The 24,745-nt window shown below is 38.0% G+C and overlaps 1 protein-coding gene across 1 annotated transcript in view; it reads right to left on the bottom strand.

The window, feature by feature from the left end:
* Window positions 1-619: 619 nt before the first annotated feature.
* KCNH5 (potassium voltage-gated channel subfamily H member 5) overlaps window positions 620-24,745 on the bottom strand; it is a 314,829-nt gene continuing 290,703 nt past the window's right edge. Inside the window, exon 11 of the mRNA XM_032875242.1 lies at window positions 620-2,520. Coding sequence (XP_032731133.1) covers window positions 1,573-2,520 — 948 coding nt within the window. The 3' untranslated portion in view covers window positions 620-1,572. The remainder of the gene's footprint in view (window positions 2,521-24,745) is intronic.

Raw genomic sequence — 24,745 nt, 5'->3', positions numbered from 1 at the left:
AGATGGTCCGATAATGTACAAATTACCGGAGTCTATTTTCAACTTGATGCAAACTTCAACATGCACGCACCAGTTTAAAAGTATGCCTCTTGATCAACTGCACAAAATATACTTTGGTCAAAAGAAAGAAATTTTTCTGGGTTCTTACAAATGAACATGTATTTTATTCTCAATACATACCATTTAAGGGACTAGCTATACACAAGTGTTTGTTACTTTTTTTTTTTAGTTGATTATAGGCACTTTCTAAGAAGAGGATTTAGGACTCAAAAGACTCTGAAATTCAGTCTTTAGTACCCTCCTTTCATAAATGGATCTGCCTGAGCCACGGTAGTCTAGTGTAGCAATTCAGCAGAAGTTCTACAGCAGAACTGTGTGCAAAAAAGCTTTAGAAAATTGTAACCAGAATAAAATTATAGAAAAGCAGTTATCTGAACTGAGCAACTTAACATCTACTTCTTAGGTTTTTTCCTAACCATGTTTGATGCGTTATCCCTATAAACATTGCTAAGAATCATGTGTGAATGGTTCTATACCTGTGTTTCACCCTAAGTTACAGATATGCTACAAAAACTGTTTACATTCATTTTTATTTATATCATTAAAGATTTTGATACGATTACTCAAATGTGTTTTGTTTCTTTGCCAAGAGCCTTTCAACCTCACCTTTGAACAAGTTTTAGAAACACAAATTTAGAACATTAATCACATCTAGAAAACCAGCATCTCTAATGTGAATTGTTAAAAGGCCCTTTTACCCTGTGGTGCAGTTTTTCTATAATAATATACACTATATTAATAGTTCCATATTTATGGGGTTGATAAAATCAGCTAAGCTGGCAGCTGTTCTCCAAGACGGAGGGAGTAGGGATTTCCTTACATAAGAGTAAATGATTACTATCTAAGTACAGTGTTAAAAAAGGAGAGGTATAGTTGAGCAAAAATGCAATTCATGCACAAAACTCATAGCAATACGTTCTCAATATCCCACACTGCTATCTGATTTAGGCAACAAAACAGTCATTTAGATGGAGCAAATACTGCCTGTTGGGGAAAATAACCTAACACTAAGTTACAGAAAAATATCCTATGAAAAGAGATTATAAAATGGTACCAACAGTCTAAAAGGTTGAACCCTCCCTTGGCATTAATCTCTAATTTTAACTTAATAGAATAGTGAGAAAATGACAGCTCGATATACTCAGCCTGAGATCAAATTTGTCATGGCAACATTGGCAGGTTGGACCCTGATTCTTCAAATGTTACATTGCCTTGGTTAACAAAAATCATACTTTTTTTGTATTAGAATAGAGATTATAAATAAATGTAAGGTGTGCATGCAGTCAACTGCATAATATACAAGCAATATCTATGTTTTAAATAATCATCTTCTTTGGCAGGCCAGAATCCAGCTGGACATGCAGTATTTACATATCAAAATCCATATTGTGTTCATCATATTGAAAGCAAGTGAAAATATATAGATGTATATACGGTATATACACACATATGTATATAGATGTATATACTGTTTTTAATATATTAACAAATATATATGTGTAGATATATATATTAAAAGTGGATTTCATCTTTGTCAGATTCAGGTGACTCAGGCCTTGAAACACTAAAAATATCCTGACATGGTATCTGGGGAGGTACTTGGAGTGGCATTTGGGATTTGGGAGAAGAGGTCTGGGGCACGCTTTTTTCAGAGAGTATTTTTAAAATTTCTGCCACCTGCTTTTCCAGGGCAGTCATTCTGCAGCTTAGCAGCTGAATGTCCTCTTTGAGTTCATGCTTGACTTCCTGCAGTGTGGTTTGTAAGGCCTGCTCTGGGATGGGATAAAAGGGGTGCTTGGCGTCAGCCTGAATCGGGCTGTGCTCCAGCGGACTTCGGGCCTCTCCGGCCTTATCCAGACGAAGGTCACTTTTTGTAATCCCACTGTCACAAGAATCTGTTTTCCTTAATGGGTTTTTGGTAACACTGTTCTCCGAATCGCTGCCCTTGGGGTCCTCTGACAGTAGCCCCATGGACTCGGCTTTTGTGACATTATTCCAGTCTTCCTTTTTCTCCTCATGCGCCCCCATGTTATTCTTGAGTCGCAGCCATCCCCTCCCATTTCCATTCTTCATCCTGATCGGGCTGTTGACTTTGAGGCATTTGGGGTCAGCACCACCATTGGGCTTGAGTTCCATGGCCTCACGGTTGTTTTGCTTGAGGGACTCGCTGGTTTTCACGTAAGCCAGAGACGTCTGAATGGGTGTGATCTGCGACACAGTGACCACACTGGTGCCTGTGATGGAGGCTCCATTCTGTAAGGAGCGGCTTTCTACCTGAACCTGGTTCCGCTCGGGGTCGCTCTGTGTGGACCCCTGATTCCGCAGCTCCTTCTGCTGCTTGAACTTCTGGAAGAGCTTTCGGACTGGGTGGTCCACGGGGATGCTGAGTGTGACCTCGTTCTTCTGCCTGAGGCGCTCCTCTTCCTCTTTCTTCACGTCACTGATTTTTCGGAAAATGATCTGTGGAGGGGGAGAGATGTTCAGAACGTGATTACAAACATAGATGGACTGCTAATCTTGTGACAGGATGCTGGATAAACCTTTGTTTCACTGAGGAAACCCTCAAACGCAGGTTAAGATCACTTTGGAAGGGAAAAAATACCTCAGTGCCACTTAACGGACGCAGTATACTGAGAACTCGCCAGGAGCACTGACTTAGCTTATGTCATCCTACTCTCTTGCATACAGGAGGGGGAATGTAATGGAGAGAGAGCTGAAGAGAGGTACTTGCTTTCTAGTTTATGTTCTCGTTTAATAGAAAACATATAAATGCATACGTTAGTACATATGTGTATGTGTATTTGTGTAAGGAAATACATTAAATTTCCTTGCATCGCTATTTCTTGTATGTTTTCCTTTTACATACCAATATTTTCAGTACCATTCTTAATAACATCCCCTGCTTAGCGGTTAAATTATGAGTTCCAGGCTATAAAAATACCAAAATGTTAGACGGTTTACTAACATAGCACCTGTGATGGTGGGGGGAGGGATTACATTTATTTAGGTGTACAGAACTAGAATCTGTAAGTAAAAGTTCCTGAGAGGTAAATACCAGCTCAAAATATACTTCATTTTAAGCTGCTATCTATTTATTGAATAAAGAGCTTTGAAAACTGATGAACTTCACACCACTAAAATATCCCAATAGAAGTAAGTGTGTTGTCCATGTAATACTATCATGGGGTGGGAGATTGGACTCTTCAAATTTCAATATTCCTTAAAATTGTTTTTTTACTGTTAGTATTCATTTTTCTCTCAACACCATTCCAACCTACTTACAGGTTCTTCTTATCTTTTGAAATATTATAAACAATTTCAGTGTAAAGTGTTTCTCCCATTCAGATTTCAGTATTGTTAATAGTTTTCTGTGCATATTTCTGGAAGTTTTTTTCATTAAGATTTTTACTTCCAGAATTAACATTCTATGCTCTGTTCAACATAGTGATTCAACACACTCCATACATTACCCATCGCCCATCTCAACAAGTGCACTCCTTAATCCCCATCACCTGTTTCCCTCATTCCCCACCTACCTCTCCTCTGACAACCATGAGTTTGTCCTCTATAGTTAAGAGTCTGTTTCCAGGTTTCTCTCTCTCTCTCTTTCTTTTCCCTTTGCTCATTTGTTTTGTTTTTTAAATTCCACATATGAATGAAATCATATGGTATTTGTCTTCCAGACTCTTTCTATGAAGCCAGCATTACCTTGATCCCTAAACCAGGCAGAGACCCCATCAAAAAGGAGAATTTCAGACCAAAATCCCTGATGAATATGGATGCCAAGATTCTCAACAAGATCTTAGCTAACAGGATCCTACAGTACATTAAAAAGATTATCCACCATGACCAAGTGGGATTTATCCATGGGATGCAAGGGTGGTTCAACATTCGCAAATCAATCAATGTGATAGAACAAATCAATGAGAGAAGAACAACATGGTCCTCTCAAATGATGCAGAAAAAGCATCCGTTCCTGATTAAAACTCTTCAAAGTATAGGGATAGAGGGAACATTCCTCATCTTCATAAAATCTAAGAAAAACCCAAAGCGAATATCATTCTCACGGGGAAAAACTGACATCCTTCCGACTGAGATCAGGAACACAACAAGGATGCCCACTCTTGTCACTGTTGTTCAACATAGTATTGAAAGTCCTAGCAACAGCTATCAGAAAACACAAAGAAATAAAAGGTATTTAAATTAGCAAAGAAGAAGTCAAACTCTTCTCTTTGCAGATGACATACTTTAATATGAAAAACCCAAAAACTCTACCCCCAAATTACTAGAACTCATACAGCAATTCAGTAATGTGGCAGGATACAAAATCAGTGCACAGAAATCAGTTGCTTTCTTATACATTAATAATGAAAATATAGAAAGGGAAATTAGAGAATCGATTCTATTCACTATAGCACCAAGAACTGTAAGATACCTTGAAATAAACCTAACCAAAGAGGTAAAGAATCTGTACTTGAGGAACTACAGAACACTCATGAAAGAAATTGAAGAAGATATAAAAAGATGGAAAAGCATTCCATGCTCATGGATCAGAAGAATAAACATTGTTAAAATGTCTATACTGCCAATCTGTACTTTAAGTGCCATCCCGATCAAAATTCCACTGGCATTTTTCAAAGTACTGGAACAAACAACCCTAAAATTTGTATGGAATCAGAAAAAACCCTAAATCACAAAGGAAATGTTGAAAAAGAATAACAAAGCTGGGGCTTCACGTTATGTTCCATAAAGAATTCCTCAAGCTCAACACACACAAAACAGATAATCACATCAAAAAATGGGCAGAAGACATGAAAAGATGCTTCTCCAAAGAAAACATACAGATGGCTAACAGACACATGAAAAAAATGTTCATCATCATTACCCATCAGCAAAATTCAAATCAAAACCACACTGAGATACCACCTTATACCAGGTAGAACGGCCAAAATTAACAGGACAGGAAACAACAAGTGTTAGAGAGGATGTGGAGAAAGGGGAATCCTCTTACACTGTTGGTGGGAATGTAAGTTGGGGCAGCCACTTTGGAAAACAGTGTGGAGATTCCTTAAGAAATTAAAAATAGAGCTACCCTTTGACCCTGCAATTGCATTACTGGGTATTTACCCCAAAGATACAGATGTAGTGAAAAGAAGGGCCATCTGTACCCCAATGGTCATAGCAGCAATGGCCACCAAACTGTGGAAAGAGCCAAGATGCCCTTCAACAGATGAATGGGTAAAGAAGATACGGTCCATATATACAATGGAATATTACTCAGCCATTAGAAAGGATTAATACCCAACTTTTGTATCAACATGGACAGGACTGGAGGAGATTATGCTGAGCTAAATAAGTCAAGCAGAGAAAGTCAATTATGATATGGTTTCACTCATTTGTGGAGCATAAGGAGTAACATGGAGGACATCAGGAAAAGGAAAGGAAAAGTGAATTGGGGTAAATCAGAGGGGGAGATGAAGCATGAGAGACTATGGATTCTGAGAAACAAACAGGGTTTTGGAGGGGAGAGGGATGGGGGGGTGGGTGAGCCTGGTGGTGGGTATTAAGCAGGACACATATTGCATGAACAATGGGTGTGGTACATGGACAATGAATCTTGGAACACTGAAAAATTAAAATTTCAAAAAAAGATATGGTATTTGTCTTTCTCTGACCAACCTATTTCACTTAGCATTATATTGTTTAGCTCCATCCATATTGCTACAAATGGCAACATACTCTTTGTTATGACTGAATAATATTTCATTGTATATGTATAACAGTCTTTATCCATTCATCTATCAGTAGACACTAGGGTTGCTTCCATAATTTGGCCATTGAAAATAATGCTACAATAATGAGGGTGAATGTATTACTTGAATTAGTTTTTGTTTTCTATTTTGAGGGTAAACTTTAACTATAGAATTAAATACATGTTGCGTGGGCTGTTAGATGGGTAACCACAAGTAAGTATGCATAAATTTAATTTAAAATGTCTTTTGAACACCAAAGGCAAAATGTTGTAATACAAATTCAAAATATAGAGAAGAATCAAGCCAGATGGTCCATCATCCAATTGATAGGAGTTTCTAGCTTTTTCTACATAGGACTCAGTAACTTCTGATTATATAATTTACTTCTAAAAAAATTTAAAAAATAAATAAATAAAACATCTTTTGAAAATAATACTGGGAAGGGCTTACAACTCCATCAAGAGAAGTAAAACTCTTCACCATGTAAGAAATTACCACTCATATTATCAAAGTTAGAAGTGAATTTAATGAATGTGAGATTTTTTTGCTCAGTCTCCTTCTGAAGAACAAAATAACTACAGGTGGGCTAGCAGGAAAATTCACAAGGGAGTTATATTACAGTGCTCTTAGAATCACAATTTTCTGAGGCTGGCAAAATTACTTCATCACCCTCTCTCATTAATTTATTGGTTAGATTGGAGATATATGGCAAGTACATAGCATGTAAGAGACACTCAAAATATGTTGGTTCTTTCTGTTGAACTCTCATAAAATACTTTCTATTTGAAACCATTTCCAGCACCTCTTGAGGATTTAATAGCTTCCAGAGTAACATTACAAACATCAGTTTATACTAGGAACCAATACTAGTGATGGTCACTTAACAGAAAAGTCAGGGAGATAGCAATCCTCTAAGAGCACACTTTCTAAATTGAGACTGATGCACTAAACACAGCTTATCAAGTGGTAATGATATGTATTTTAAAATAAAAATTCTCTAAATTCAATAACTGTCTGTAAAGACCAGGATATTTTTCCCTCTCTAGTGGCACATGAAATTGGATCTTTTTTTTTTTTTTTTTTTTTTGGTAAGGATTTTACTTATCTATTTGACAGAGAGAGAGAGAGCAGGCACAAGCAGGGGGAGTGGGAGGGTGAGAAGCAGGCTCCCCACTAAGCAGGGAGCCCGACATGGGGCTCTATCCCAGGACCCTGGGATCATAACTTGAGCTGAAGGCAGATGCTTAACTGACTGAGCCACCCAGGCATCCCACGATTGGATCTTTTAAATGATGTAATACTATCTGACAGTCTGACATCAAAGTTCCAGCATGATTTTTCTGACATGTTTCTCATGCTTCCTAAGTCAACAGAGCTTATGCTGAGCCTTCACAATATTAGATTCAAACATGGACACAGATACCATATTCCTTTTCCATCCCTCTTCATTGAAAAGGTACTCAATTTGGTTTTAGAAACTGACATGAGGGGACAAATGACTGGCCACATCCTCCTTCCCACTCAACTCTGACCTTTTTGTTTTTTTAAAGGTAGCTCCTTAGCCTTGGATATATACAGCCTTAGTGTGATGTAGTAACTGAGAGTTGCCTTTACATTTACGATAAAAGGATCTATTTCAACGCTACTGGTATATAATAGACAAAAGTATTACTATCTCTGTAGTATCCATGTGTACTGCTGTGTGAAGTTCACAGTTTTTAGAAATTATATTGAAATATTTGGTGTTCCTGGAACTGAATATTTGTTGGCATCTTAGTCAAGAGCATTATGCTTTAAAATTTCAATAGAATGGTTAATGACTGCTTATAATTATTGTGTGCTTAGCGAGTTTAGAATGTTTAGTGATTTAAGCCCACATAAAACAGCAATAAAAGAAGCCTTCTGCAGTTTCCCTGGCCACCATCTGGCCCCTCCCCACAAACCAACAGCAAACAAAGGTGCCTGGACTGCTACTATTCAGCTGAGAACAGAGACCCCAAACGCCAAACTGCCTAGTACAGAGGAGTCCCGTCCCAGAACCAGGGGGCCAGTCTGCATCAGGGGACAAATGAGATAGAACTGGGCTGGCATATTTGGCCACCATAAAGATAAAAAAGGAATTGAGAAAGAAAAGAGATTTGGGTTATCAGAATCCTAGTGCTGCACATTGTTCCTTTCTCTCCATCTCCCCACTCCAGGGGGATAGGAGATGAGGTGGAGCTAGACTTGGCCCCTGGAGCTTGAGGGGAACTTACACACATTGAGACAGGCCCTGACTTCTCATTTGGAGTTTGCAGAGAGCAGGACCCATGTGTTTAGTCTCCAGAGCCAACAAAGCCTGCTAAAAAAAAAAAAAGCATAAACCCTCTTTTATGAGGAGGGGAAAGGTTCATCTCCTCGTGTCTACCCATACTTCTTGTGTGCCTGGAGGGGCATGGCTAGGATCCCCATGGGCCCAGGAACTACAGAAGGTGGACAATTGTGATTTCAGCCCCCTAGAAGCCAGATGAGGCAAAGGTACTTCAAGAAGGGGGAGAAGTCACTACACTCTGTAGGACCCCTGCTACCAGGGCCTTTCAGACCAATAAATATGAACACAGTAAATCAGCCCAGTCACTGGTGCAGCCAGCTCAAAGGCCAAGGCTCTGAGGAGTTACCACAAGCCCTCCAGGTCTCACAGACAAGCCCCTGGGTGTGAAGCGGACCCCCATCCCCTTAGTAGCGGGACTGTAGGCAATCAGGAGCCCAGTGAAAGCAGAACCAGGTGCAGAGAGAGGGCTGGGAAGAGAGAGTCATGAGGAAATTTCCTACCCAAGCTGACAGAATTTGACCTGGAGCCCATTTGAAAACAATAATACTTGGCTTTGGCCAACTATTTACCATAACCAAGCTTTTAAGCCAGAGGCAACTTTATAAAAATGACTGGGTTAGATGGAGTTTACTGAATGAGGCGAAATTTATTCTTTCTTTTGGCTGTAGAATGTAAAGTACGACTTATTAAAAAATAGTAACTAAAAGTTTGCATATAGCAAAGGGCCACTTCCACACGTGTATTACCTCCTTTAACTGTCATAACTGCTCTTTGAGATAGGTCCTATTACTCTCGAGTTCCAAAGAGCAAACTGAGGCACGGAGATTTGATTTGGTGGTTTGCCCCAGGTCACCCAAGGAGTCAGTAGCCGGGATAAATCCAAGAAATCCAGTTGTAAGCAGTACAACCATTACACTCTACTGCAGCTCTGACACTTCTTCCTGGGCCCCACAAAAATATGGGTAGTTGAGTTGGTAAAGCAGGGAGTGATATAGCAGTTTCACACCCAACAGATAACCCTTCACAGAACATTTGCCATGGAGAACCATCCCTAGAAGCAGTGACTTAAAGGACCTCAGCTCTGTGCTTGCTGGGGAGGGTGTTAGGAGAGGCAACTTCTAAGCCATCCTATTCTCAAAGGCAAAGCCTTTAAAATACATGCTGCATTTTGTAGCATCTTGCTCTCTTCAAGGCAGCTCTTGTGTTTTAACTTGCTTCTACTTATATTAAATACCCTGGCTTTACCAAAAACGGGGCAGGGTGGGTCAAAAGGTATAGTCTTCCCTGGACTCTAATACCATTCTTGATCCCACTACTACATAATGCATTTGTTTATGGGGGCAGAGATTTTTGTCTTTTATTACGTGCTATATCTCTAGTCTCTCCAACAGTGTTACACTGAAGGTCCTCAGTAAGTAAATGTTATTCACCAATAAAATCTTCATACATTCAGCAAAGTATGTTTGTGATAGTTCTATGAATAGAAATTACTACAAATGGGAAGATTTTCTGCTTTTTAAACATTATTTTTCAGTTTCTAAACAATGAGTCAATGGTATCTAAATTCTTGTAATTGATCATGAGTGTCTACTCTTATTTCCTCACTTGGAGATAAACACAACATCATCTACCTCCTGGCATCCTCAGCACCTAGCCCACTGCTGGGCACAAGTAGATAGTTAACAAATGCTGTCTCAATATAATCACATTCAAACCTTTGACCCACAAATCAATCACTGAATAACTTGAATGAGAACCTATCTTTGATTCCATTGTAAGGATACAATAACATCTAAGAACTTATTTTCCAGTTGGTGACAATGCCACACTTTTTTCAGGCACTGAAATTTTTTAAAAATGAAGAGATCAGGGGCACCTGGGTGGCTCAGTCGTTAAGCCTCTGCCTTTGGCTCAGGTCAGGATCCCAGGGTCCTGGGACTGAGCCCCGCATCAGGCTCCCTGCTAGGCAGGAAGCCTGCTTCTCCCTCTCCTACTCCCCCTGCTTGTGTTCCCTCTCTCACTGTGTCTCTGTCAAATAAATAAATAAAAATCTTTATTAAAAAAAAAAAGAGAGAGATGATTTTATCATGATTACAAGGTTTGAAAACTAATTATCCACAGAGGTACCACCACAAGTTGAACCATGACATATCTGTAAAGTATGATAGCTTTTTGTTCTGTCTTAAATTATACAGAATGCGTTATAGATAAATAACATAAAACGGCAGGGGTGCCCGATGGAAGTAACTCACTGTTTTTCAAAAACATTAAATGTTAATAGGCCCTTTCTATAAGTTGTTATAATTTTAAAGATAACTTTATGAGCCTAAACTCCAAATTTAAATAACAATGCATTTTTATTACTAAGGAGACTACATTTCATCATAAAAAATAGCATGGTAATTATTCCACATTACGATTACAAGCATGGGCCTTCTCAAATATATTCTGCTGATCCTTCCTTCTAAGAAGTGCTTTTTACCTTTAACTTTTTAATTATGTATATAATAAAATGGTTCAACTTAATAACAGAAGGGAAAGATGGATCAATTTTATTTAGGTAAGCCCTTTAAAAAGAGCATGTTTTTATTTAAATTTTTTAAAAAAATTTTACCTACTAGTCTTTGACAATTGAAAGATCTACAAACAATAAGCATTTTCGTAATTCAGCTGATTTCCTGTGTGGGCCATGTGTCATACAGAAAGGAAAACATTTCCTGCTAAATGAATACATAGTTATATAGATTAATTTTACCCAATTATTATGTAGAAATGATAATTTTCTCTAGAAAAAAAATTTAATTTCCCCAAAGAAATCATTTTAGAAAATGTAAAAGATCTTAGTATTCATCTAACACATGAATTAAACAATGTAGAAGAAAAATATGTATATCCATGATTCCCAACATGGTATTAAATCAACTTCTAAAACTCTAATATTTGGGGGTTTTTTCCTCAGCATTAATAACCTAGAACCTTTGCACTTGATGTACTCTATGTCTATCTTTTGTCCAATGGCAAATCAAATTGCTGATGAATACCACAAAAATTAAGGACAAAATAAAAAAATGAAAAATCATAAATCAGACTATGACTCCAGCCACACATTTATTGGTAGAATGAACAATAGCCTGTTCTGTTTCTATCAGCAAAGAGGTTTATTTCATTTAAGCTTTTCTTCTCTGTGCTTCATTATGTTCTGTGGAACCCATGCTGGAAGGTTTAATTTATTTAAATGATAAAAGCTTCTTAAACTTAACGGGGAACATGGCCAACTGAGCTTTCCATTTCAAAAGTAGGATATTTGATCATAAAAGCGATATCAAAATTGAATAATTTGAATGTGTACTGAACTTTGAAATCCAATAAAGGCAAGGAAAAAAAGGGTTAGAATCATTTGTTTAATGACACGGATTTAGTGTTATATAATTTGAAGGAAGATAGAGGAGTTTCCCCTCAAATGGCCCATCACTTTCCAGATCTGTGACTGTAGGGAATTGACTAGGAATTTATAGCCATACGTGATCGGGCAGAAGCTCGAGTTCATCTGACTCTTATGGGATCTAGTTGGTTTTGTTCTTTCGTTCTTTTTACTGTTTCTGTAAACTTAAGTCACTAATTCTACCCCTAGTTCTTTCAATCCATTCCAAGCTAAACTAACACAACAAAGCAGGATTTATTAGCCACTATCATGTACATAACAGAGGCTATAAGCTCATCTTAATGAAGGCCACAGTGACAGGACTGAGGCAGATGGTCATTCAATAAATTTAGATGTGTGAAAGAAAGGTAACAATGACACATCACACTCTATTTGGAAATCTGGCTGCCCCGCTTTACTTCAGCCACTCATAAGTCCATAAGCTCTTCAAGGACAAGGAATGTGTTACAGATCTAGTTCAGCCTCTTAGGTCCTAAATAAATTTTGAGGAATTAACCAATTAATTGATAATTGTAAAAAAAAAGGGGGGGAAATGAAGATGAGTAGAGAGGGGAAAAAAAAAAGGAAAGAAGGGAGGGAGGGGAAAGGGAAAGAAGGATTATCTTTTGATTTTGTAAATGTGTCAGGTAATACCTGATGTGGATAGGGGTGGTTGGTAAAATGCAAATGAAAAACATCCTGAAATTACTAATACTATTCTTGAATTTACTAATGAAATCTTCTAGGCCCCATTTTTCCTTACCATATGAAAGGGTGTGATACGCAACTAATGAGTTATTGAACACCGCATCAAAAACTAATGATGTACTTATATGCTGGCTAACTGAACATAATAAATAAATAAATAATGCAAACTTTAAAAAAAGATCATTAATCTCAATTTTCCAGGATATCATAAATACAAAAATTTATTTTTCATAAATAACAAAACATATATTGTAAACCCCATTACTGGTGTTAGCATAACTCTTAAAATAGTTACTCAGTATTTATGTTTCTATTACTAAAGGTGTTTTCCTTTTAAGAAAAATAATGAAAGAAAGAAAATAAAGTCTTCAAAACCAAGTAAATGGCTAGTCCAAGGTAAAGCTGGAAAGATTTAGATTCATTGTCTCAAATATGGAATCCACAAATTGCCCTCCCTGCCTCAGTTTCTAGTCTCACTTCCCCTCATTCCATTTTTTGCTATTGTGTATCAAATATCATAGTATCGCAGAACCACCCCCCCCAAAAAAAATCAGAGAATAAAAGTAAAGCTCTTTAATAAGTCAGCAAGTCTACTATGGCTCAGTTCAGCCTGCCCATCCAACCTGATTCCTTCACTCTGCATTTGATCTTCATGTTCCTGTCATACTCAACCACTTAGAGATCCAGAATCTATCTGTGATAATGCAAATAGTGTTCTCCTCCCCTTCGCATGCTGGGGAACTCCTACTTATCCTTTAACACTCAGCTCAGCTGTGCTCTCCTTTATGAGGCGTGACGACCTACAAAACTTGTAGGAACCCAATACAATATAAAAATTTGGAGCCTCTAACATTAACCTTAATAGTAAAATACTGAAATCTCTCTCCTAAAATGGGGAAAGAGGTAACTATGTCCCATCTTGCCACTTGTATTCAAAACTGTAATGTTGAAGGTTCCAACCAGAGAAATTGTCAAGGAAATTAAATAAAAGACACCCAGAATAAAAAAATATAGAAATTCCTGAGAAATACACACACACACACACACACACACACACACAGAGAGAGAGAGAGAGAGAGAGAGCTATTATAGATAATAAAGGAGTTCAGAAGGATGCATGACACAAAATCAATATAAAATTACTTGTATTTCGGGTGCCTGGGTGGCTCACTCAGTTAAGTGTCTGCAATGAGCTCTCTGTTCAGCAGGGACCCTGCTTCTCCCTCTGCCTGCCACTTCCCCTGCCTGTGCTCTCTCTTGCTCGCTCTAACAAATAAATACATAAAATTTCTTTAAAATTAGTTGTATTTCTATATACTAGCTAGGAACCATCTAAAAATGAAACTAAGAAAACAGTTTCATTGACAATGGCATCAAAGAGAATAAAATACTTAGGAAAAAAATTAACAAAAGTGCAGGACTTAGACACAAAAGTTACAAAACATTGCTGAAATAAATGAAAGATTTAAATAAATAGAAAGACGTTTCATGTTTATGGATTGGAAGACCTAATATTGTTAACGTGACAATATTCCTGAAATTGACCTGCAGCTTCAATTCAATGCCCATCAAAGTTCTAAATGCTAGTTTTTCAGAAATTGACAAGCTGATCCTAAACTTTGAATGGAATGCAAGGGACCCAGAATAGCCGAAACAATACCAAAAAAATAAGAATGTAATTGGAGGACTCATACTTCTCAGTTTTAAATTTCCCTATAAAGCTACCATAATCAACACAGTGAGATATGTCATAAGAACAGACATACATTGATGCAACAGAAGTAAGTGTCCAAAATTAAAACCATGCATCTATGCTCAACTGGTTTTTGACAAGGATATCAAGGCAATTCAATGAGGAAAGATTAATCTTTTCAACAAAGGATGCACAAACATAAAATGAATATGGATACCAGCTTCACATCATGTACAAAATTTACTTCAAAATGGATCAAAGGCCTAAATGGAAGAAGTAAAGCTATGAAATTATTAGAAGGAGACAAAGGCATAAATTTGTGTGGCCTTGAATTAGGGGAGGGTTTCTTAGACACCTAAACCTTAAGCCACCAAAAATAATTAAATAAACAAACTGGACTTCATCAAAATTCAAAACTCTTTTGCTTCAAAGAGAAAGTAAACTGACAACCCACAAAATGGGAGACAGTATTTGCAAATCATATATTTAATATGGGTGTAATATCTAGAATATATAAAGAACTATTATGACTCAACAAGAGACAAAAGGAAAATAAAAAAATAAAGGATTTGAATAGACATTTCTTCAAAGAAGTTATACAGATGGCTAATAGGCACATGAAAAGATAATATCATTAGTCATTAGGGAAATGCAAAACCAAATGAGATATACTTCCCATTCTCTAGGATGGCTATAATTGGAAAAATAATGTGTTATCAGTAATAGAAAAATAACAGGTGTCAGGAGGATGCAGAGAAATTGGACACCTCCCTCCATGCATTGGTGGAAGGAATATAAAATGTGGCAAACAGCTCTGCAGTTTTGCAAAAAGTTAAACATACAGTAATAGTGTGACCCACCAATCCCAATCCTCAGTAGATATCCAAGAAACATAATAAAAACATACAGTCACACAAACACAAGTACACCAGTGTTCATAGCATTATTCATGATAGCCAAAAAAGTAGAAACAACCCAAATATCCAGTACAGGTGAACTGGCAACCAAAATGGGGTCTATATGGATACAAAGGGAAATTAACGAGCCAGAAAAAGGGTGGGAGTACTAATACATGCTACAGAACGGACGGACCTTGAAAACATACTAAGCGAAAGGAGCCCAACACGAAAAGTCACATAGGTTTGACTTCACTTATCTGAAATGTCCAGAAGAGGCAAATTTAGTCAGAGAATATTATCTATGGCCAGGGGGAAAGTGGGAAATGGGGATGACTACCCATGGGTATGCAGTTTCCTTCTGGGGCAACGAGAAGTTCCTGAAATTAGATACTGGTGACGGTGGCACAACTTCGTGAACATTCTGAAAAGTACTGAATTTCATACTTTATGGTGAATTGTATGGTGTGTGAATTATGTCACAATTAAAAGGATGCACAGCTCCTTGTTCAAAATTATTAGGAATATCCAGATAACAACAGCAGAGCATTAAACCAAGAACAGGATCCTTCTAAGTGCAAAGGCCCATATGGCACAGGTAGAGCATCCAGGAAGCTCGCCCACTGGGAGGCTTTCACTTAACTGCCCCAGGAAGAACTGGGTCCATCCTACTCTATACCCTGACAGCACTTCCTTTGTCACACTTATTAATGGTTGCACGTGGCAGCAAACAAGATCTTCATTCACATTATGAGTGTTTGTCAAACGCCCACCATGTTCCAGGCTGTGTTTTGGAGTTAGGTATACGTCAGTGAACAGAACAAAACTCTTTAAATATTCTAGAAAATGTCAGGTGGTGATGTGGGCTACAAAAAAAAAATAGAGTCATTGGGTCTCCAAGGAAGAGAATCTGCGAGCTGAAGTAGTGATGAAATGAAGTGGGCCATGCAGATAGTCATGGGGAGAGGGGGCCCCAAGGTGAGAGAGTGCTCTGTACACCCAAGGGGCAGTAAGGAGGACAAAGTGGGCAGCACTGGGTAAAGGGGGAGGCCAGGGACTTGGATCTGAGGGAAGCCTGGGAGAGGGTGTGTATGATCTCACTTCTACTTTGAAATGACCATTCAGGGAAAATAAATTGGGAAGTGGGGAGGAGAGAAGGATGCTACCAATTAGAAGGCTCTTGGGAGTCATTCAGGTGAGACGTCAGGATGACTTAGAACCAGGAGGCAGAAGTGGGTGTAGTGAGAGGTGGTCAGATTCTGGATTTCTTTTGCCAGTGAAACAGACAGGTTTGCAGATAAATGGATGAACAATTTGAGAGAAAAATTTTTAAAAGCCTCTCTTTCATCTAAGCCCAAGGATAAGCCCAAGGTAATGCCATTTCCCGAGGTGGGGAAGCCTGGAATGGAGTGGCCTGTAAACTAGAAAGGCAAGTTATCCACCTGCCTCCCAAACCCCCACCAAATATCCACACACACATACACACTTACACAATAGACAAGCGTGGACCAGGAACAGGCTGGCTGACCAAACACTCCTATTCAAAGGGGACAAGGAAAATGGTTCAAACACTCCCCAGTTACTGGTCCACAGCAGTGATGGAGTCTGCCTAGCAGGCACTAGAAGGCACCTCTGCCCCAGCAGTGGGGTAAATTCCTTTATTAGTCTCTCAGCCTGCTGTATGGGACAAGCTATGCGGGGTAACCTCTCCCATCCTGTGTTCTCTGTGGCTTCCAATTCCAACTTCTTGGAAGTGGTTCTGCGTCCATATTCCATAGTCAGACCTGAGATAGGGATTGTAGAGTTTGTCCTATTTCAAGATTGAAGAACTTCCTTAGCTACTTCCTGCCTGTGAAAATTTGGGGGCCTAAGGTGTAGTTTCAGGTTCACATAGTAAAGGGATTTTTTAAGACCAAGCTTGTGCTTTCCTTGGCAATATATGTCTTTGAAAAAATTTAATAAGTTTCTGACATGTTTACAGTCAATTCCTTGTGCTTGTAGTCTCATAAAAAGTTCTTTCTTTATGTATAATTCTCAAGCCTAATTTAATGCTTTGCTTTCTTGGGCCTGTGTCTCTCTCTTTCTCTCCCCGGACTCTGACTCCCCTCCCGCTCCTACTCCCCCTACCCCCACCATAATGGCTGCTACACTGAAAGCATCAGGCTTTGTGAGAGGTCATATCCATTATCTGATCTTTGCTACAAAAATAGAGTCTTAATGGACTTCTTCATACAATGACTTTCGAATCTTATTTCTACTTTTTCCCATTCTCGATTCCTTTCCTTGGCTTATAAGCCAGCCAACCCTTGTCTGGGATCACCTCCTTCTTCTCATGTCTTGCTAAAAGTAATCAGTCACAACCCCCACTCATTACTAATGTTTAGAAATCAAATGCAAAAATGAACACATAAATAAAAATACTAGAATTGGTTTTCCTAAACAAAAGCTGCAGAAATTCCAAAAGAGCTACAACATTGAAAGGCGATCACAAGTAGCACTTTTATCAAATGTTGTCACAGGTAAATATTTGTCTTCATCTTTCCAAGTCTCCGAGATCAATTTCCTCACCTATTCTGCCCCTGTTATGTCAATGCCACATATTTTGAGATAAGCAGTGGCAGAGCCCCCACTACTGGTATCAATTTAAACTAATGTCCAAGTGGCATTGCAGCTACATCTACTTGTTAGCATTTGAAAATTCAGAAGAATACTCAGAAGAATAAAATTGTTTTATTTCTAAGGTCTTACCACAGAATTTTTAGCACACTCGAGTTCAAAGGAACAAAACTGATAAAGAAAAACCATCATTATTATGCTTTGCTGGGAATGTAAGAACACAACCCTCTGTGTTGCCTGAATCTTTTTTTGAGACTTTATTTATTTGAGAGAGAGAGAGAGCACGCATAAGCAGCAAGGAGGGGCAGAGGGAGATGTAGAAGCAGACTCCCTGCTGGGTAGGAGTGGGACATGGGGCCTGACCCCAGGACCCTGAGATCATGACCTAAGCCAAAGTCAGACATTTAACCGACCTTGCCACCCAGGCACCCCTGTATTGCCTGAGTCTTAAATGAACCATTAGACCACACTGTCTTGGAGAATATAATTATTCTGATCACGGAAGCAACTGTTTCTACATGTTTTCATTTTGGAATCTTTGCAATAAAAATACCAGAATTAGAAGAATTGTACTAAGTATTTTTCATGGATTATATGCTTATTTAATTTTCACAGTCATCCATTTTAAAGATGAAAAAAAAAAACTGAGGCTTAAAGAGATTTAAAGACCTTCCCAAGTCTATGTAGCTAATGAGCGGGGTTTCCAGCCCAAGTCCAGTGGACTCAAAGAGTAGGCTACACTACTCGAGAATTCCTAATCTAAATTTAAGAGAGATGCAAAGGGTCTAAAGGATCAAGGCCTGGGGAGAAAGCAATCATATGATAAAGGAGGTTGAATCACTTTCATGATGGCAGACGACCAAAGGCACGACTCTGAGTTGGCCGCTGACCACATAGAAGGGGATGTATACATATGAATATGGAATGAGAGTCTTCGGTATGTAAGTAGAAAAGAACATTATTTAACATTTGGCAAATGCAATACATTTTACAACGCACTTCAGCTTACATTAACTAATTTCTCCCTGAAACTTTATAAATCAAGCAGGACAATTATTATTATCCCTATTCAACAGATGAGGGTCAGAGCAGTTACGGGACTTGCCTAAGCTCACTTAGCTAGTAAATAGCCAAGCTGAGACTGAAATCTATTTCCTAATGCCAACTCCAGTGTTTACTCCACTATTAGGCGCTGACATTCCCAATGCTGTGTATAATTTTGTTTATAGTTTATAATGCACTCCCAACTGTATTACCCTTCTAGATCTCATTTGATACTCTTCCTTTGTCCCCAGGAACACATCTAATATGCGCCTTTAGCTTTTGCCTTGTAAGATAATTGCTGTGCCTCAGAGGGAGCAATTACGGTAGGGCAGTTAGTTGCAATACCTTCAAAGATATTTGTTCATAATGAAAGGAAATTTCTACAGCTTTTGTTTAGGAAAACCAATTCTAGCACATTTATTTAAGTATGTGTTCCTTTTTGCATTTGATTTCTAAAACAATGCAGCTTTTACTTAATATCACACACACAAATTCTTCACTGTTGGGAAATATAGACTAGGTAAATAGTTTTCTCTATTGGAGTATTATCTTCTAGAAATATTTAGAAGTGTATATCTGGTCTAGATGATATATTAGTTTTAATCTTCTATAGTTGTAATCAAATTTACTTGAAATGTAATAATTCTTTAGTATTTCTTCATTTGGGGCAATCTGAAAGCTGAAACTCAGAGGAGCCAAAACGATTAGGCACTTGGATGTAGAACCAGCCATTGACAGCTGGACCCAGAACTCACTTTCCTGGTTTCTAAGTCCATTCCACATTTTCCTGATGGGGTATCTCTTGTTTCTGGATCAGAACTGTGTGGCAAGAAAAAATTTTGAAACATCTCTCAGGAGTCAGGAAGCAAGGGTTTAGACACTATCTCTGACAATGACTACCTGTATAAGCTTGGCCAAGCCACTTAGCCCTTCTAAACATTAGGTGTACTTAAAGATCTATTTAAGGTAAATGGTTCCCTATTTTACCAGAATTTACCAGCCATTCCAAGTGAAATAAACACCATTTGCTTATGTTGAATCTAGTAAGCGGCATAAGTATAGCATGTGTTCACCCAGATGAACTGAGAATGCAATCTCCAAGTATTTATTGATTGCAAAATAACCAAAGTCTGGCGCAGAAATCTCTCCTCTTTCAATCACCACTTAGATTTTCAACTTTCCATATAAGCAAAATTACATATGCAAGTGATTTTGTCCTGCATCTTTGGACCATCTCTATTCTATTCCAGTTGTTACAAATCATTAAGAACAGACAACTCTGATAGAAAAATTAGCATTTTTAAAAAAAATTATATAAATGGCCATGAAATGTATGGAATAGCTCTTATTTTAATTAGACATCAAGGGAGTGCAATTTAAAACCTTAATATATTACCCTACCCTTACATACTCACCAGAATGGCTAAAAAGAAAAAGAAAAGAACAGGTGTAATGAGAACATAGCAAAATTGAATTCTCATAAACTGATGGTGGGTGTACAAATTCATACAACCATTTGGGAAACTGCTTGATGAGTATCAACTAAAGCTAAACACGCTCTAGACTCGGAAATTTTACTCCCTCCAAAAACTACTATACACATGTAAATAAAACACATGTATAAGGACATTGGTAGCCACACCAATCATAATGGCCCCAACTAGAAACCCAAATGTACATCAAGAGCAGAATGGAGGGACTCCTGGGTGGCTCAGTTGGTTGGATGACTGCCTTAGGCTCTGGTCATGATCCCGGAGTCCCGGGATCAAGTCCCGCTTTGGGCTCTCAGCTCCACGGGGAGTCTGCTTCTCCCTCTGACCTTCTCCTTGCTCATGTTCTCTCTCACTGTCTCTCTCTCAAATAAATAAATAAAATCTTAAAAAAAAAAAAAAGAGCAGAATGGATAAGCTGAAGTATTCACTCAGTAAAAAACTCTACAATGAATGTTAAATGAACCCCAACTACAGATAACATGAATGGCTCCTACAAAATAATACTGAGTGAAAGAAGCCAAATACAAATGAGTACATATTGTATCATTCCATTTATATAACTCTAAAAATACACCCTCCCCCCCACAAAAGAGGGGCACCTGGCTGATACCATCAGAGAGCATGCAACTCTTGATCTTAGATTCATGAGTACGAGCCCCACACTGGGTGTAGAGGGCACTATAAATAAATAAATAAATAAATAAATATCCCAAAAAAGAGGTAAAACTAACCTAAAGCGTTGAAAGTCAGAACAGTAAGTAGTTAAATCTTGGGAGGGGTCTGTCATGAATGCAGTGGCCCAGGGGATAGGGCTTCTGACATGTTCCTCAGGTTAGGTGCCGGTAACATGGATGTGTTCAATTCATCAAGCAGTGGTCTAATGGTTTATACACGTTTCTATAAATGAGTTATATTTCAGTTAAAATTTTATTTACATAATACACAAGAGTTTGTCCCATCCGCAAGGATTCCCAGTATGACAGCAGTAGACACTCTTGTTCGCATGTTAAAACAACGGGGTGGGACAATTTGGTCTATTATAATGATTCTAAATCATCAAAGATTTTTAGGAGCCCTTATTATGTGCAGGACAGTCTTGTAGGTATTGAGGAAATAAAGATGAATAAAATAAGCTTGCTTATTACAGTTCCATAAAGAACAAGTGTATGTAAACAGGTAGTTTCAACACAAAACGTAAATGCAGAGGCAGAGGAATACACACAATGAAAAAAAGACTAAGACCTCTTTAATTAACCTCCACCTAATCAACATGACTAGTGTGACCATTGCTTTCCATTATCTTTGTACAACACACTGACTGAAGCCCACAGCACACCAGATGCTCTAGACTGGTCAGCCAGTAAACCTCTACATCCATCAGTTGAATTATATGCTCATTAACAGTCAATTATATATGTTCATCAGTAGAGTCTCTTGCTGCACTTAAAGAAACCAAAATTGAAAATCTCAGAGTCTGTATTATGGTATGGTATACATAATAAAGACTAAAAATGGTTCCAAACATTGGTAATTGAATATATATTTTTTAAGGTTTTAAGTTAAAATATCTGCCAAAAGTTTTTACTAAACTACTAATTACTAAGCTACATACAATGCTTTGGTAAGAGTATAAGCACTATTGCCATATTCACTGGGTTCAAACTGTGGTCCTATATTCATTAGCTATATGATTCTAGACAAGTTATTGAAACTTCTGTGCCTCATTTACTTCATTTGTAAAGGGGGATAGTAACAGTACTTTCTTTATATGGTCATTGCTGGGGAAAATATGTTGCTGTAGCTAAAGAACGCTGAAGAATGTATAGCATACAGATTTTATGAAGAATGCATAGCACACAGATTTTCTTGATCAGTTAGCTAGTAGTATTTTTGGTCCTATCACATCAGATAAGAGAGCTATAGTACCAGAAGGTGTTGGACTAATAGGATGAATCTTGAAAGTGAAGGAAAGTGACTAATACGAGTCTGTTGCATGAAGCCACAAACATTGTCTGGTGTGGGGATTTGGTAAAACTTCACAAGATTTTGAGCAGGATCTTAAATCATGACGAGGAATTCACCAAAGAAATAAAGCCTGGAAGGAACTGTGAGCAGACACACACAGCTGGTAGAGAAGTGCAGAAGACTAAAATCATGGTATATTTAAAGAACCTTGAATTATTCTAGATTCTTGCAGTCAAATGTCCCTGGAACTAAGAGATGGAAAGTTAACCTAGAAAGGTAATTTTTCATTTACTTTTAAAATTTCTATTCCTTGCGGAGAAAGGGGAACCCTCCTACACTGTTGGTAGGAATGCAAGCTGGTGCAACCACTCTGGAAAATAGCATGGAGGTTCCTCAAAATGTTGAAAATAGAACTACCCTATGACCCAGCAATTGCACTGCTGGGTATTTACCCTAAAGATACAAACGTAGTGATCCGAAGGGGCACGTGCACCCGAATGTTTATAGCAGCAATGTCTACAATAGCCAAACTATGGAAAGAACCTAGATGTCTATCAACAGACGAATGGATAAAGAAGATGTGGTATATATACACAATGGAATACTATGCAGCCATCAAAAGAAATGAAATCTTGCCATTTGCGATGACGTGGATGGAGCTAGAGGGTATCGTGCTTAGCGAAATAAGTCAATCGGAGAAAGACAACTATCATATGATCTCCCTGGTATGAGGGAGAGGAGATGCAACATGGGGGATTAAGGGGGTAGGAGAAGAGTAAATGAAGCAAGATGGGATTGGGAGGGAGATAAACCATAAGTGACTCTTAATCTCACAAAACAAACTGAGGGTTGCTGGGGGGAGGGGGATTGGGAGAGGGGGGTTGGGGTTATGGACATTGGGGAGGGTGAGTGCTGTGAAGTGTGGCGATTCACAGACCTGTACCCTTGGGGAAAAAAAATATATGTTTATAAAAAATAAAATTAAAAAAAAAAATTTCTATTCTTCCTCAAAAGGCTGAGTTCCATGACAGTAGTCACCATTTCTACTTTTTCCCCAATAAATATCATTTACGAAACTGAAGTCAAAGAGTAAGTTAAAATAATCTGCCCTTTATATGTGAGCCAAGTCTTTTTCTTTTCAGACTCTGCAAGAATACATAGTTATTCTAAGCATTGATGTTTATAGTTTGAAATGAAAATATACTTTTTGGATCTAATGGATTGTATGCAAGGACAAGAAACATGGATAAAGTATTATTATCTGGTCCTTATTTCACTAAAGCCAAAATAAAATAGCTGCTAGACTATAGTAATTTAATTTCAAGTGTTGCCTTAGAATCAGTGATTCCTGTAGAATCATCCTACCTCCATTAACGGTTATGGGGAAAATGGTGCAAAAGAAGCAAAATCAATAACTTTACAGCAGCAACATCCACCGTGAATCAATTCGAGCCTTCAGTGGCACAGTAATCAATTTACATGACACATCCCAGCTCCTTATTTTCCTTTTGTTATTCTTTACTATATGGAAAGAAATCTTCCCAAATTGCTATGTCTCGTTTAATATAAACAGAATCAAGGAACCTGTTTCCACACCTAATCAAGAACAACAATATAGAAGCGTTTATTTGTTAAATGAATCTGAGAACATAAAAGACTCACAGAAATCATCATTTTTGTTGGGAGAACATTTATGTACAATTAAAATCTGTCTTTACCAGTAGGCAGGCTTCATCTCCCACACAAGGACACACATGCCAAAAGTTGGTAGAGTAAAACTGCAAAGGCGCAGTTCCAACTGGGTAATACTGAACTATGTTCCAAACAATCAGTATACATTTGGGGGGCTGGGCAGTAGCTATAGCAGGTGACACTCTTTTCTAACAATACTGCTTCTCCACTGACTTTATTTGTAAAAAAATAAAATGTTTAGAACTTTGAAAATATAACTGACCACTTTAAAAAAAAAAAAACACTGATCAAGGCGCCTGGGTGTCTCAGTTGGTTAAGCATCTGCCTTTGGCTCAGGTCATGATCCCAGGGTTCTGGGATGGAGCCCCACATGGGGATCTCTGCTCAGCAGGGAATCTGCTTCTCCCTCTGCCCTTCCCCCTACTTCTGCTTGTGATCTCTCTCTCTCTCTCTCTCTCCCTCACTCACTCTTTCTAAAATAAATAAAATCTTTAAAAAAAAAAACACTAATCATATTGATGGGAAACAAATGAAAGAAATGAAGAGGAAATGTCATTGCAATAATTCAATTATTTCTCTTCCTTTTGAAATATAATATTAACTTGTTAGTTATAAGCTATGTGGATTTAGCAAAGAGATGGTTTCTACATGGAATGTAAGTATATAAATGTGGTACAGTTTTTTACTAAAATTTAAACCGCAACTATTTATCTGCCTTAGGTGACACTTGCTTTAACCTTCAGAAAAAATGTGTTGTACTCAGCATGAAAATGGTAATCATAATACTTGTAGGAATTTTATCTAAATTTTATGAAATAATTCTAAGAATGCCACCATTATTGTGGGTTTAAGTGGGTTGCAAATATACCATTTTATTTTATTTTATTTTATTTTTTAAAGATTTTATTTATTTATTTGACAGACAGAGATCACAAGTAGGCAAAGAGGCAGGCAGAGAGAGAGGAAAGGAAGCAGGCTCTCTCTGCAGAGAGCCCGATGTGTGGCTCGATCCCAGGATCCTGGGATCATGACCTGAGCCCAAGGCAGAGGCTTTAACCCACTGAGCCACCCAGGCGCCCCAAATATACCATTT

Source organism: Lontra canadensis, unplaced genomic scaffold (assembly GCF_010015895.1).
Source record: "Lontra canadensis isolate GAN:19392208 unplaced genomic scaffold, GSC_riverotter_1.0 scaffold55, whole genome shotgun sequence".
In the NCBI taxonomy this organism is placed as follows: domain Eukaryota; kingdom Metazoa; phylum Chordata; class Mammalia; order Carnivora; family Mustelidae; genus Lontra; species Lontra canadensis.
The sequence above is the reverse complement of the archived record's forward strand: the minus strand, read 5'-3'. Positions and strand labels throughout refer to the sequence as shown.